This window comes from Mus pahari, chromosome 12 (assembly GCF_900095145.1).
Source record: "Mus pahari chromosome 12, PAHARI_EIJ_v1.1, whole genome shotgun sequence".
Taxonomy (NCBI): Eukaryota; Metazoa; Chordata; class Mammalia; order Rodentia; family Muridae; genus Mus; species Mus pahari.
This window is the reverse complement of record NC_034601.1, coordinates 40,294,868-40,311,430: the sequence shown is the minus strand read 5'-3', so window position 1 is coordinate 40,311,430 and position 16,563 is coordinate 40,294,868. Positions and strand designations below refer to the sequence as shown.

General features: G+C 41.4%; 1 protein-coding gene across 1 annotated transcript in view; it reads left to right on the top strand.

Annotated features, from left to right (window-relative positions):
• The first annotated feature begins 1,415 nt into the window (after positions 1 to 1,415).
• Positions 1,416 to 16,563, top strand: part of Tmprss7 (transmembrane serine protease 7) — a 37,788-nt gene continuing 22,640 nt past the window's right edge. Inside the window, exons 1-8 of the mRNA XM_021209032.2 lie at positions 1,416 to 1,478; positions 3,810 to 4,017; positions 8,334 to 8,464; positions 10,211 to 10,278; positions 11,297 to 11,490; positions 13,227 to 13,265; positions 14,266 to 14,494; positions 15,690 to 15,820. Of these exons, the coding sequence (XP_021064691.1) occupies positions 1,431 to 1,478; positions 3,810 to 4,017; positions 8,334 to 8,464; positions 10,211 to 10,278; positions 11,297 to 11,490; positions 13,227 to 13,265; positions 14,266 to 14,494; positions 15,690 to 15,820 (1,048 nt within the window). The 5' untranslated portion in view covers positions 1,416 to 1,430. The remainder of the gene's footprint in view (positions 1,479 to 3,809; positions 4,018 to 8,333; positions 8,465 to 10,210; positions 10,279 to 11,296; positions 11,491 to 13,226; positions 13,266 to 14,265; positions 14,495 to 15,689; positions 15,821 to 16,563) is intronic.

Here is a 16,563-nt window from a genome sequence, read left to right as displayed (position 1 = left end):
TGACCAGCATCTTTCTTTAAAAAAATGATCTTTAAACTTTCTTTTTACAGTCCAGTCGTTATACTGTTCCAGGTTCACCCTTCGACATTTTCTCATCCCACTCTTCCTCCCCACTCCCACCCTGCCCCACTCCAGGCCTCCCCACTCCCCGAGGCCTCAAGTCTTTCCAAGGGTTTGGTGCCTCTTTTCTCACTGAGGCCAGACAGGGCAGTCCTCTGCCGTATATGTGTTGGGAGCCTTGAACCGGCTCCTTTCTGCTGCCTGGTTGGTGGCTCAGTGTCTGAGAGATCTCGGGGATCCAGATTAGTTGAGACTGCTGGTCTTCCTATGGGGCTGCCCTCCTCCACTACCTCTTCCAGCCTTTCTCCAGTTCGACCACAGGGGTCCCCGACTTCTGTCCACTGGTTGGGTGTGAGTGTTTGCATCTGTCTCCATCTGACAGCTGCTTGTTGGGCCTCTCAGAGGGCAGCCATGCTAGGCTCCTGTCTGTAAGGACACCATAGCATCTTAGCAAGAAATACTTAGAATTTTGCACTGAAAGGATGTAATGTCATCAATAAATCTGCCCACATCTAGAATCTACCCTCAATACTCAGGTACTCCTTTTGACATATATCTCATCACTGAAACTGAACTGTATTTTATTTTTTGTTTGTTTTTGAGATTGTATTTTAATGACGTTTCTCTCTTCCCTTTCCTCCCCGCAAAGCTTCCCGTACACCCCATCCTTGAGTTCCTTCAAATTAATGTTCTTTCTTTTGATTAATCAATTGTCATTACATAAATATATGTATTTGCGCATTGCTAAATATAACCCATTGAGTCCACTTAATGTTCCTGTCCTTCAGTTTCTATCTCCAAAGTTCTAGGATTAAGAACCATACCCAGCTTAATGACTTGCTTTTTCTATTGTATAACCAGTAAAGACTTCTTGGCATAAGTAGAATAATTCTGCTGGTAGTCTGAGCAAACGAGCTGGGTCATGTAGGCTCAGAAAGGCTTGAAGAAGGCAGATGTGAAGAGCAAATGCAAGGTGACCATTCTGAAGTTACATTTAAGATGAGGACACAGAAAGGTCAGTAGGAAGATGTGTGCTTGGTTAATTCAATCTTAATAAGATTTGTCAATATGTATGGACTGATGGATTGCATTTCCGATAGGGAACCGAGTCCTTGGTTCATTATAGAGCTACATTCAGAAACCTATCCTTGTCAGGGAGCTGCTGCATGCTAGGTCCCTTTAACTTTACAGTGAAGCAGGAAGACAGCTTCAGTTTCTGAACTGGACCCGGGTGGTAAGCTGATTCCGTTCCCCTGTAAGCTAGCTGAACACGGTAACTGCCTCTCCATTCTTTTCAAGCTAGCATGGGAGGAAGTGAGTGAACACGGACCTGCAGACTTTCCTACGTGGTCACACACACGAGACTGAAAATGGATAAAGAAACAAGTGATCCTTCCTGCAAGTCCTCAGACCTCAAGGTAAGTGCAGCCGTGGGAAGCCCTCACTCTCGCTTGAACATTGTGTACTGCTCGTGAAATGAATCCAGGTGGCTGTAAAAACAAAGAAGACAAAATAAACGCTTATTTTTTACAGTATTTAATAGGTTTTGTGAATGTGAGTTTGTTTTAAAGGACTGTATATGGTAATTGGTTAATACTGTTTTTTTAGAAAAGTCCAGGGAAATTGTACTGATTGCTACGTAAATTCCACTTTAAAATTTAATCAGCAGTGCTAACTGAGACTGCCTATAATATGTTCTAGTACCTAAAGATCCAGCTTAGGCCCTGGCATTCTATATGTGTTGGCATTTCCATACACTTCTTTTACTCTTTCAGAGTTATGCTTACAAGTAGCTTTGACACCACACTACAGTGGCTCATTTTCTTTCCAAAAGAACAAACTCACCCCTTCAAGAACCCACATCAAATGAAGTCTGTCTAGTTCACTTTCACCATGAGGGATACAGACAGCTTTTCATCCCAAGGGTTGACAAGGATGTTTGGCAAAGAGAACGAGGGCATCATGAATAATGCAAAGTGTACTTGGCCCCATATTATCCCATTAGTTGGCAAGATTAAAGACTGGAAAATGTGGCAGTTGGATGGGAAGAAGGAGGAAGAGGGTGAGAGGGTGAGGCAAGGGTAACAGAGATGTCCAGTCAATTTACTTCTTCACCATTGTTGGGTTTTTTGTTTGTTTGTTTGGTTTGGTTTGGTTTCTTTTGTTTTGTTTTGCTTTTGTTTTTGTTTTTCCTGAAATGCTGCTGTTAAAAGGATGTGTGTTTAAAAGTTATTTCATCACTGGAGTTTAGTTACCCTGACATGTATAAATCTCTTTGTCTAAGAAGCTAAACTCTCACATGCATTATTAAAGAATTCACAGAATCAAATGACAGAAGGTAGAAGGTAGAGGAGAAAATAAGAGAGGAGGAAACAGTTAAATAATGCATTTCCCCCTTTTCAAGCAATCGAATGCCCATAAACCAGCACGTTTACCAGCTAATGAGTCATCTACTTCATTTCTTGTTTTAGTTTAGAAAGATTCTCTTATTTATGACTGAGAAACTGAGTCACCAGCCAGTTTAGTGGCTGTCAATGACAGTGTCGGCATCCAACCCTCCAGGTCAGCAAAAATAATCGCACTTCTTTAGCTTGTCTTCCTAGTCCTGGTAGGAAGTTACAAAGAGGAAATCAGCATATTCGTGTGAGAAACTCACACGAATATGCTTATTTTTAATCTTGCCACCAGACAGAAAAACAAGAATACAAGAGAAAATTAGAATAATACAAGCCTTTAAAGGCTGTCAACACCTGGACATGGCAGTATGTTCTTGTAATCCCAACACCTAGGACAGTGAGACAGGAGAATTGTGAGTTCAAGGGCAGCTTGAGCTACATAGGAAGATCTTGTCTCATGAAACAAATGTCCTCAAACCCAATTCTTTCTGACATTCAAATGAAGAACAAATCAATGCACCAAAAGAAATATATGCAAAGATGACGATGTCAACCCCGGGCATCTGCAAATCATAATCCTTTTCTTACTTCTCAACCCTCAGATCTCTTAGTCTGCTTGGCTCCATGCAGTCAGGCCTCTGCTCCATAGTGTCCTTCAGTGGGACTGGAGTGCTAGGAGGTGTGCTCTGTGCTTGGCACACCATCTAGTTTTCTTTCCTTTTGACATCATAAGAGTGCGCATGCGCGTGCGTGCGTGTGTGTGTGTGTGTGTGTGTGTGTGTGTGTGTGTGTGTGTGTGTGTATGTGTGTGTGTGTGTGGTCAGGAATTGTTCATTCCTTCTCCCCTTGTGGAATTAGGGCAGTGGTTCTCCGCCTGAGTCTCTACCCGATTGGCGTCCAATGACCCATTCACAGGGATGGCCCAAGTCCACCAATAAATACAAATATTTATTTACATTACGATTCACAACAACAGTAAGATTACAGTTAGGAAGTAGCAATGAAAACAATTTCACGGTTTAATTCAGATCTTCCCCCACAACATGAGGAAATGTCTGAAAGGGTTGTCGCATTAGGAAGGTTGAGAACCACTGGTTTAGGGGAATTGAACTCAGGTCGTCAGGTTTGGTAGCAAGCATCTTTACTCGCTGAGCTTTTTTGCTTGCCAGCCCTAATGTCTAGATTTTCTGAGCTGCATACTGTGCCTAATTAAAAGCCACTTGTTGCACTCATACTGATAGCTTTAGCAAGGCCGTTTAGCACTGGTGTCTCCTGCATGAGTTGCTTCACTTATGCTTGGGATCATCTCTAATAGATGATCTGTCTTTTTTTTTTTTTTTTTTTTTCGAAAAGATATCCAACATCTCCATCCAGGTGGTCAGCGTCACAGGGAAGCTACCAGGGAGAAGACCACCACGAAAACCCATTGGCAAACCCAGGCCCCGCAAGCAGCCCAAGAAGAGAGCTCCCTTTTGGAATGTTCAGAATAAGATCATTCTCTTCACAGTGTTTTTATTCATTCTGGCCGTCACAGCCTGGACACTTCTATGGCTCTACATCAGTAAGTTATCTTTTAAGTTCCTTTGTGTGGGTGAAGCAGCAGGCATAACTAAATCAGCAGGCATAACTAGTCTCTGGCCTCTTCTGTAGATTTTTCCCTCTTTCCCAGACAGACACATTGTTTGGAAAGATGGAGTTGAGACTTTAAGGGGAAAGCCATCAGAATTGTCCACCATTTCTTCTTTATCACCATTGCTTTCTTCCCATGGGTGGGAAGAGGAGGAGGGAGAAGAGATGGGAAGGGAGGAGCTGAAGAGGATGCCCAGGAGGGGTTGACTCGCCCATAAATGCCATGCATTTGGAGCTTTTAAGAAATGAATGGAACACTAAGCTGTTTCATTTCCGCCTTCCACCCACAGCCTGTTACTAGGCAACCAGAAATTTCCACCTCCTTGAGTCCCCTTTCGTATAAACATCTTTGTCTTCCAGTTATGCTTCTGCCCCTGTGACTATGTTTTTGTCAATCTGATTGATCCTTTGGGCACACGTGGCAACTAAACTTTTTTTTTCCCCTTCAAAACACATATTAATTCAACCTAGTAACTTGGTTGACCTGTATTGACATTCTCATGTTAATAATACATTACTACAAGATGCACATAATAGCACGTAAGTGAATACATACATACATGTGGTCTCAGCGACCCAGCTTTTAATATGGGGCTTCTGACATTCTTGTAACATCCTAAATAACAGTAGGTGGAAACATCTTTTGTTATAAAGTCTAGTTCTTAGTTGCTAACACAGAGCTTCTAAGAATGTTGCTTTTTTTTTTTTGCCTTCCTTTTCTAATATTTATAAGATAATTGGTAAATGGAAGTGCCTAGAAAGGCAGAGGAACCCCTCCAGGCTGAATCTTCCAGTTCTAGACTGTATGGGAAAGAAGAAAGAGGCTGGAAATTAAGTTCAATCATTAGTGGTTGATGACTTAATCAATCACGCCTTCATAAGAGGACATCTGTAAAAACACCTACAAATCGGGGTTCAGAACACTTCTGAGTCAGTGTGTTTGCTGCGAGGAGCCCTGTTCTAGCCTTACAGGGACAGAAGTTAAGTTCAGGCACACCCGGGCTTTACCAGTTCACCTAATGGTTCATCTGTGCTCTTTATAATATCATTTATCATAATCTATAAGTAATGAGTAATAATAATGAAATGAACTAGTATAACAAATTATCACAATTGAGGATATTATGGGAACTCCTGATTTGCAGAAGCAGCATGGACTGCTTAGAGGTATATTACCTGTAGTTTATCTGAGGACAGGGTGTCATTTTGGGAGTGAAGCATTCACTCTGCATAGTTACATGAAGTCATTGGATACCCCCATTGCTGTCTGCAGAGAATTGGAGAGTTGCTTGGTGAGGAGACAAAACACATTTGGTGTCAGAAATGCTATGCATAGAGAAGCAGCTTGCCTCGATCTGCTCTCAAGGATTTTAAAATGTGATTGTAAGGCAAGAGGTTTCTAGGCAAAAACTCCATGAATGTTCTTGAGTGGTTTAAGTCACTCACCTATCCTTACAAGTTGATCCTCAGTAGTTTGTTTGGATAAATCTAAGCACCAAGGCACTCTTTAGAAACTTACAGAGACATTTTCTACTTTTGAAAAGCCCACAACCTAAGAAGGATGGGGGTTATTTTGTAGTTATTGGAAAGGACCATACAATGGACCCAGAGATGGAATTATAATGCCTCCAGAATTGGTTCCTGAAAGTTCACCGTGTGGGAGTGCCAATGTGAGTTGACTTCTGTAATAGGCATGGGACAGATTGGTAAACCAGATACCATTTCTGAGTCCAAAGAGATTACAGGCTGGTGGGGTTAGTTAAGACAATGGGCTATGAAGACAACGTACTTTATATGAGCACAGAGCACTTATATCCCATGGTTTCCTGGCACCCCAACTGACATGTTTGCAATATCCTATAGTTAAAGTTTTGGGAAAACATTATACAGAAGTAGCTTATTTATATAAAAGCCAGAGGTGGTCATTTAATGGAAACAGCAATAGAGGGAAAAAAAGAGAACTTGTTTGATAAGCAAGAATTGTTTAATAGAGAACAGGTTAGTTTTGATATATACAGTTCGGTCATAGAGTGTGACCATAAGTAGTGAGGCAGACGGTTAATCAGGGACACCAATGGATTTGTGCACTTGGCTGAGTTAAAAGTATCAAGAAAATATAAGTGAATTCAGTGTTAAATTGATTATCACCCCGCATTGCTGTTGTTCTGTGTAGCCACCTGCAGCCATAGCGAGAGAGACCAAGACAAATTTTCTGATCATGGCCCAGAGTTTACTAGCAGTCTGTGCTTATATAGAGGGAAAGCCCATCTCCAGCCACACTGGGCTTCTTGATGCTTTGTTGCTAAGTTGTTAGCACTACTCTGTCAGAGCTGTTAGCATTAGGTCCCCAATTCCACAGGTTGTCAGCAGAATATCTCAGTAAGGCAGGTTTAGCCTCTCAGCTGGTAGTGGCATCTTGGGAGAAGAGCAGCCGCAGGTGACAGAACAATAGAACCATCTAGGTCAGAAGGCTCCACCCAAGGTGGTCTCATTCACAGTGGCAGCAAGGTCTGAATCAGACAGCTCAAGGCTGGGGGAGGCTACAGTTCTGCCCCTTGAATACATACTGATCAGAAAAGGATGCGTGTGATATAATGATGATGATGATGATGATGATAAATAAATAAATAAATAAATAAATTAATTAATTAATTAAAAAAATACCTAAGAAGTGTCTCCTTGGAAAAACAAAACCAAAAGCAATTACTAATTTTAAGTGTGAGATTTAGTGGGGCACTCTAAGGGTGAGGTAAAATAATCTGCCAAACCCAATGGTTAAATAATAACAAAGAGAAGACAACCCCCCCCACCCTACTCCCCCCAAAGTCCAGGCTTGCTGCCTTTGTTTCCCATTCTTCCATAGCCTCACTTCTTTGCTTTGGCCTAAGTGACCCCAGACAGACCCCATAAGAGGGTTGACTTCTGCCACTCCTGTGGATTCCATCTTGTAAAGCCAACCATCTTTTGTTTAGCTTCACTGGATGGGAGGCCTTACGCTAGCCAGAAGGTTTTCTCTATTCCCGCTACCCCTCTCTCTTTTTCTTCTCCACCAAATGTCTTGAGGTCAAAGGTAAATCAGGGACTTACTTCGTTGGAGGTTGAGATAAAACAGTGATTTGCCCGTGCCTTTCCTCAGAGAGCTTAAGACTGCTGCCCAGGGGTGACAGCCACAGGGAAGGGAGTGGCAAAGCCCTGTGGGAAGCCTGTCATGGCAGCACAGGACTACAATTCTAGCACTTGAGAGATGAAGGTAGGAAGATTGAAAGTTCAGAGAACGCCTGCGCTCTCCTTGAGAGACTGTCTTAAAAGACTAATGGATGGGAGTGTAGCCCAGTGGAGAGTGCTTGACTCCTACGTGCAGGGCCATGGTTCCCTGCATGGCAGTAAATGCAGGAACCAATAAATGTATATTAATAAAATAAAAACATGTCTATAAGATGCTGCAGAGACAGGAGAGAGACCTTAGAAAGAAAGAGGAGACTGTGGTCCATTGCTAGAGTGCTTGCCTAGCACCTGTTCAACACCCAGTATTGTGAGGGAGGAGGTGGTGCAAGAGGGCTAGACTCCAATCCCCCCCCCCCAGTCACCTCCTTTTTCTCCTGGACCCTGAGCCCACGCAGATGCAGCCAGCCTTGTCTCGTCAGCAAAGTTCACGCCAGGAAACCTAGTCTTACACTTCCCAGGGCAGATCTGAGTAGGAGTGACCCCCGCTCTGAACCAAAGGCCACACTGGTAAGGATCACTGCTCCATATGTTGCGTAGAGTAAGAAGCGTGGACTTATTGCTGCATATTAGGCACACAAGTCAGTCAGTAGCTCAGTTGGAAGCGCCGAACAGTCAGGCGGTTTCTTCTCTCTTTCTTCACCGTGCTGACTATAGCTCAGACTGTGATGGTGCGTGCCCCTTACCAGTTTACGGCTTACAGACATGGAACCTATCAGAACTGTGTGTGTTCCTAACCCTCTAGAGACACCAGAATAAAGTCCGAGAAATGTAGCTTTTACCTTTGAGTCTTGCCTTTAAGTGTTTACCAGTAGCAGATAAGATGAGTAGATTGTGTTAAGAGCTATGATGATTGGCTGCTGAAGGAAAAAGATGCCACTAAGTCTGTTCTTGAGTTTTACAGATTATGATGTGCACTAAAGTACGCATTTTGCCTAAGATGAAATCGTTTTAGGAGGCTCGTGCCAACATGCACCAGACATCGCTCAGCTGCCCAACCTCACTGCCTTCTCTTTTGTTTTGCAGGTAAGACAGAGAGCAAAGATGCCTTTTATTTTGTTGGGATGTTCCGCATCACCAACATTGAGTTCCTTCCTGAGTACAGGCAGAAGGAGTCTAGGGAATTTCTCTCCATGGCAAAGACAGTGCAGCAAGTGGTAAGGAGCGGGTGCAGGAGCAAGAGGGTGGAGACCACAGGAGCGGGGGGGCTGGGGAGGATGGGTTTCTTCAATGTTCTGGCTCACTGGGTTTAGGAAATAGAAGACAGGGTGCAGAAAGAAAGCTGTTGGAAGGAAACATATATTTTAGTTCATCTGTGCTTTAAGATACACCCGCCTTTCTTCTGTCTGTTCTGTCTATGTTCACTGTAAGACACAACCACATTCAGATGGCTCTTTCAACTTCTATTTTTCTCTTGTGTGAAATAAAGAATATCATGCGATCTTTAAAACAGTCTCCAGTCCTGAAGTTCAAACATACCCATTAATTTTGTGATTTCTACATATTTATTTCAGCATCATACTGGCCATCTCTCTATGTTTAAAAAATGTATTTTTTTATTTAAATAATGAATACTGTAAAATCACTAAAATTCAGAAAAGTATTAAAAGTAAATCATCAGTTTTTCAATGTTATTTCCAGAGACAAAGCTCTTGTTGTGCCCTACCACAGCATGAGCACACTGTGATATTGGAGTATTAGCAGTTATTGCTATAGAGTGATGTTTTTCTCTTAGCATTGACTTTTATGCTTCCTATGCAAGCCAATGTTCTTTTAAAAGCAAGTGTTAATAGTCCCAAAGTTAACAAATCCCTTTTTATTGGACATTTAAGCTGTTCTCTAGTTATTTTTTCACATTATACATAATACAGAATCAAAGCTGTCATGAATTATGCACATCTCTGCTCACTCCCACAGATGAGTCTCTAAAAGCAGCTAGGAGAAAGGTCTATTCAGGGCTCCTGGCACAGAGGGACTCCGGGAAGGCTTCTGCTAACTTGGCCTTCTGCAGCAATGCAGAGGGTTGCCAATGACCTCACTGCAGCAAGAAATGAGGAGGGGCTTGAAAGTGACAGCCATGGTCAGGTCGCTTCTTACTGACTGCCAATAGCTACAGCTGGAAATCCCTCACCTCACATATAGCCGCACCGATTATGCCTCAAATTATGGATATGATGCAGGCAGGGAGAATCTAAACCAAACCAATGGAGGCCCAACAGGTTTAGGCAGTGTGTGTGTGTGCGTGCGTGCGTGCGTGCGTGCGTGCGTGCGTGCGTGCGTGTGTGCGTGTGTGTGTGTGTGTGTGTGTGTGTTTGTGTGTGTGTGGTGTGGCTACTTTAAACGTTATTATAATCCTTATATTATTTTCCACAATATTATAGAAGTTTTAGGATTTGGGCATTTGGGTGGGTGTTTTGAGAAGACAATGAGTTTAACTTTAGGAAGGCTAAGTGAGGACAAAGAAGGTATGTTGATTGAAAAAGGTTTCCTTTGAGTTTTGGAACAGTTGGTCTGGGGACAGTTGGCCCGACTGTGGGCACCACACGCCGCCTTGTGGCTAATATTGGAATTTGTCCTGGAGAATAAGCAGATCTGAAGCTATAGATAAATATGAGGGTTTTTTGTTTTTTTTTTAAACTATGGAGAAAACTAACAATAGCAATTGAAAGAACCCAGAAATTAAACTCGACGACAGACTTTAAACAGAAAAAAATGGGTAAGAATAACTGACAGTTTTAAGAACTGCTTCAGAAGTAAGGACTTAATTAAAATCAAGAGATACTGTCTGGGTTTGGAGTTAGAAGCCTTCTGTTTGAGGCCTGCTTTCCTCTCTACTAGCTGTTGGAATGTGTCCCTAAGAAAAACAAGTTTGAAAGAATTAAGATAATCTCTTTATTTTTCAGGTAAATCTTGTTTATACAACATCTGCTTTCTCCAAATTTTATAAACAATCGGTGGTTGCTGATGTCAGGTAACGTATGTCCCTTCGGGAATTCTTGCCATCCTTGCAATAAACTCCCCAACTCAGAGATAATTTGTTGGTGGTGAATACCCCTTTAGCAAAACTAATGACACAACTGTCTTCTTGGTGCTGTCACTCCAAGTCTGTTCTAAATTTACCAAGTCTGCCTTCCTCCACCTAGATGGGATCCCAATTCCAGCCATGCCAGGGAAAATGGCCACAAACATGGCCACCAAGGTGGGTGGGTGGTAGAGACGGGAATAAGGCATAGGCCGTTACCTTCCAAAATATGTTCAGTGAAAACCTGGCCACTAGATATTGTCTGAGAAGAAAAAAAAGAATCTCATGGTAAAATAACATTTACTTAAGGAAAACTGTGCTCTGTCTACTACAGTCACGTGTCCACACCCAGGATAGCCGCAGAGACTCATAATCCCCAGGAGTATAGTAAAGGCATTGAGAAAACTTGGAGAGTATCAAACTACTTGTTTCCCTTATCCTGCATTCCCAAAGTTATTTACTACAGAGCAGTCATATGTTTGTACCATAAAGCATAGACGTATAGACTCTGGTCAGCTTGAAAAGAAAATTGGACTCTGTTTTTAGATCCACTTCATATTGGCTGTGTGATATTTGTACTATACTTGTCCACAATTTTCTCATCGACTGAAGTGGAATGTTAATAGGTCAATGGCACGAAGCAGATTTAACACTGGGTGGAGACACATCATCGAGATGCAGAACTGAATTGGGTAGTGACTGCTGGTTGGATACCCTTAGAAGAACCTCTGTGGAGATGCAGCTGTGCAGTAATCCCACACAGTGATTAGATCACACATAGCATGGGGCTTTCACTTTCAAATCCTTACAGCAGGTTGAAAGACAACCTATGGAAGGGCATTAGGTTCATTTGAAACGTGTGCTCAGTGACCTTGAATCTGTCAGTTTCTACCATCCTGGGCATGCCTACATTCTATAATATAGCCTTGAACATTTCTTTCTCTCTTTCTCTCTCTTTTTACTATAGCAGTAACAACAAAGGCGGTCTCCTGGTCCACTTTTGGATTGTGTTTGTTATGCCACATGCCAAGGGCCACATCTTCTGTGAGGAGTGTGTGGCGGCCATCTTGAAGGACTCCATCCAAACCAGCATCATAAACCGGACCTCTGTGGGGAGCTTGCAGGGTCTGGCTGTAGACATGGACTCTGTGGTATTAAATGGTGATTGTTGGGTAATTCTCCTTTAAGCATTCTTCAACATCACATCTGATACTCACATTATCACAGTTAACATTGTAGTAGAGACTCTCACAATCCCAGGAGTAGAGGATTAGCGGGACTTTGGAGCTATTGCTGCTGAAGGAAATTCTTTAATGCTATATCCAGTATGATTGAAAAATAGAATTGTGAACAAATAGATGCAAAATTATATTTAGTAGGCTGTGCCCTTTCATGCAGTTATTAAACTGAGGCACCTTCAAAGTATGTCCCTGAGGAAGAAAATTCTAGAATAGAAGAATTTTACTGAGGTTTAGCTTATTTTCCTCTTTGTCCTCTTATTGTTGGGGACAGAATGCTTAGTTTGGTCTCTGGAAAAAGTGATAAGTATTAAAAGGCTTTCCTAGGCAAAGCAAAGAGGGAGAATAAGAGAGAGGTCATGTGAGGGTTCAGTGACGGGAGGGACTGCACAGCATGAAAAGACGAGGTGAGCACACAAGGAGGGAAAGGAGAAGTGGTGGTCATGAAGGTTTTAATATATATATATATATGTATATGTATATATACACATTTATATTTTTAATTGTGTGTATGTATACATACTATGGCACATGTGTGTACGTCAACTTTTGGGAACTGATTCTCTCCTATCCACTCTGGTGACTCCTGGATCTTTGTTTATTGAGCCTTTGGAACTTAAGGTGAGGTCAAGGTGACACAGAATTTTTGTGTGAAAACAAGCCCACACACGTGAAAATAAAACCCTATCTTTTAAGGTTTTTACACATTTGTGTTTAGTGTGGAAAATATTGCCATAAAGGTGTGTATACACCTCTCCAGGTGGAAGTGATGGGCCAGATGCCTGCCTTTTGCCCTGAAAGGTCTAGTGCTGGAAGATCATGTTGCCATAGCTTGTAGCAGGACACACATATGGCCTAAGAATTAAGATGTGTATTTGGACAGGGAGAAAATACCACACATTATTATGTTAATTGCCTCATCGAACTAAAGGGAAAATATGTAAATGCATTGTATTTTGGTCACCTTATTATTTATTTAGTGAGTTAGAAGTAGGTCAGAGGTTTCCTACTATTACACAAAAGTCCACACTTTGAAACCTGCCTCCCCGGCCCTATTCTCTAATGCTTTGCCTATACCAATGCTCCCAAACATCCTGTGCCTTAGCTCAATGGAAATATGCTGTCACCATTTGTCTTGACAGTGCAACATTGTATGACTCAAATTATTCTGCAGCTGTCTCTGTTGATATAAAATTTACATGAATAAGTACCAGTTATGCACACAGAGATATACTAAATATCACACAGATATACGAGATATGCATGGTGATGGCATTTGGTTTGAACAAGTGAAAAAAATCTCAAGTAGAAAATTTCACACTATATTTGCTATTTCAGTCGTAGGACTAATTACTATTATTTATATAGTTGCTTTCTCACCCGTGAATTGTTTAAAATTTGTAACTATGAATTCAAGGAAGCAAATAAAATAGTGTGCTGATTTCTCATGGATGCAATGGCTCTCATCTCCTGGCTGCTCTATTTTAGCTTTAAACACCTAAATAACTCTGCCCGTCCCTGGACTCATTACATATCTGATACGTGAAGTACAACCCATATCAGATGTGTTTGATGGTCTTAAAGAAGAAATGAGGACAATTTTTCTAAACAAAGAACTTTTGGAACTAACAGTCTTTTTTCTATACTCTTTCATTGCAGCTGGGCTCCGGTCAGATTACTCTTCAGCCGTAGGATCTGGTAAATTCATGACTTTCTTCCTTACCCCCCATTAGTGCATATATACATATAAATGTATGTGTATGTATATGTGTATAGATATGTATATATGCATATATATGTATATACAATATATACATGCATATGCATGTGTATTGTATGTATGCTATACTTCACTTTTCTTTTCTTTTTTCTTTTTCTTTCTTTTTTTTTGTTTTTTTGTTGTTCAAGATAGTGTTTCTCTGTGTAGCCTTGACTGTCCTGGAACTCACTCTGTAGACCAGGCTGGTCTCGAACTCAGAAATCCGTCTGCCTCTGCCTCCCACGTGCTGGGATTAAAGACATGCACCACCACGCCCGGCTATACTTCACTTTTCTAATGATGTGATCTTTTAATTTTCTTTTAGTTGTGAGTGACAGCAATGTAATTGACTTTAGCACAACAGAAACTTGATTGGCTTACGAGACAGATATGGACCATGTTTGTTTCAGACATGGTTGGAATTGAGTTCTAAAATGAAATGCTTAAGGGGCCCCATATCTCCGCCTTTTAATTCTGAGGTTTTGCTCTCAAACACAGCTTCCATTGTAGTAGCAAATCAAAGATTCAGCTTGACCATTTCCTCAGTCATAGTGGGAAACTCCTGCAATCAGACTTCGTGCAAACCGAATTCCATTATGCAGACTGGGTAATGCACCCAATCCTAAGCCAACTTCTTTGAGTGTTTGGCCAGTCTGGCCATGCGTCCGATTATCAAATCAGAGTTAAACCTCAACTAAACTATGGGCTAAGTGGAGGCAGTTTCTCAAAGTAACAGGTTCTGTCACCAAAAGAGAGGAACATAGAGTTAGACTGGCAAGGAAAACAGATGTCCTCCATATGACAGCTTTTGCTCACTATTCTTCTATAGAAGTTTCTAGAAAGGTCATGCATGCCTTGAGAGGAAGGGAGGGTGGAGAGAAGGGAGAAGAGGAAAGGGAGAGAGAGAGGAAGAGAGACTAAGGAATGTTCTGTCCACAGACAATGGCTGCTCCCAGTACTTGTATGCAGATCATCTGACCCTCCGTTACCCTCTGGAGATTTCCGCAACTTCGGGACAGCTAATGTGTCACTTCAAGTTGGTGGCCATAGTGGGTTATCTGATTCGTCTCTCAATTGAGTCCATCCAATTGGAAGCCGACAACTGTATCACCGACTCTCTGACTGTTTATGACTCTCTCTTGCCAATTCGGAGTGCCATTCTATACAGGCAAGATGAAGGCTCTCGAATTGCTGGTGAAAAGGGTTTTCATACTCTCTATATACAAATTCTTTGCCTACAATAACTAAATATATTTACTGTGACAATGACTGATCCTGATATCCCTGATATTTTAATACCTTTTAAGTATCTGTAAGGTTTTACGTTTGTTGTATACTTTTAGTAACAAGACTCTCAAAGTCCACATAGTAAAGACTTTGTGCAATATATACAATATATATCATATATTTTGTGTAATTTGACTTTCACTATGAATTAACTAACATCCATTATATCAGTAAAGCATGAGAATAAGTATCCAATGATGATTAAGTCACATTAAACAATTAAAATTTTTCTTCAATTACAAAGATAGCATGTGCTCATTTTAGAGCAAAACAAGGTCAGAAAAATTAATCACAGTTACTTTACAAGTTCATTCTCCAGCAAATTTCTGTTATAATTTTACAAAACTCTATTTATTCATATTTATTAAATACACAAATATTTATCTGTATCTTAATTTTAAAATTTAACAGTAAATTTCTATTTATGGGATCTTAATGTGCAATAGACTAATGATGGCAATTAAGCTTTATTTAGGCACTGTGTTAAAAGGGAATGTGAATTATCTTATTTTTTAACCACATTTATACATATCACATATTCTCTAGTGCTTTGCCTACACCAGTGCTCCCACTTTGGTATGCTAATAGGAACCACAGATAGCCATTGGTCCCTTCTGCCAGGGATAAAGGAAATAAATGATTTATATGCATATTTACATTTTGGTGAGTGACATACATACTAATAGTCCAAACATGACTTATAATATGCAATGAAGAGTAAGTTCACTCATGTCCCCCCTCAGAAATAGCTTCTTCTCATCCCTCCAGACACTTGGAACTGTTATCTCATTGTGATCTTTTGAGCTCTGATCCATTGAGCTAAGCTATCATTATTGTATCTCAAGGGGAGTCCAAGGATGGACGTCTGAGAAAATCCTTTGGTAGCATTACTAGACAGATGCATCTACATCTCTGTAAGTTCTATTCCATCTGTAGAGTCCTACAGCTACTCACTGATGAAGGTCTGACTAGCAGAGACTGACACAGAAGAACTGAGTGCTGGCTCTAGAGATCTGTGGGATGTTGTTCCCATCCATGAAATAAGCAGTTATCCATGTATTGTTTTCTGGTTTCAGAATCTGTGAACCCACAAGAACACTAATGTCCTTCGTTTCTACAAATAATCTCATGTTGGTGACACTGAAGTCTCCTTATGTGCGGAGGCTGGCAGGGATCCGAGCATATTTTGAAGTCATTCCAGAGCAAAGTAAGTCTTCTCCAATTTAAACAACTTACTTGTAATCCTCATTGAGATGCTTGGATCTTTCTGTCCTGGGACTGTGCTGTAATAATAGTTGTGGCAGTCAGAAGCAGCATATGAATCCAGTAGAGAACTGCTAGTATAAAGATGCTCATTAGGTAACTCGTTTGAGCAAAGGAGCATTGAAAGTGCATTTGGAAGAGCAAAAACAAGATTGGAACTAATGTGATCAAGAGGTTGGAAGAAGGGGTCTGTGGCTGAAGCTCTGGCCTCTCAGCAGGTACCACTGCTTCCCTGCTCCTGGGGTCTCTGCATCCAGAACCATGCTTTAAAGGAAGTAGTCACATCCTTCAGGTTCATGGCTAAAATGAACATCAGAAAACATGTCAACTGTATAAAGTGATGACATGACTGCCCCATGGTATGGTTAAATGGAAGGTTTTTATGGTGCGTGGTGTGTGGTGTGTGGTGTGTGGTGTGTGGTGTGTGGTGTGTGGTGTGTGTGGTGTGTGTGTGTGTGTGTGTGTGTGAGAGAGAGAGAGAGAGAGAGAGAGAGAGAGAGAGAGAGAGAGAGAGAAGAGAAAGAGAGAGAGAGAATGGAGCAGAAATAGTGAATAGTTAATGGAACATGGCCAATAGACTGGACCTGACCATGAGAGAAACAGGAGCCCAGCAGAGAGATAGAGAAAGAGAGAGGGAGATGTGGGAGAGACAAAGAGAGGGAGAGGGAGAGGGAGAGGGAGAGGGAG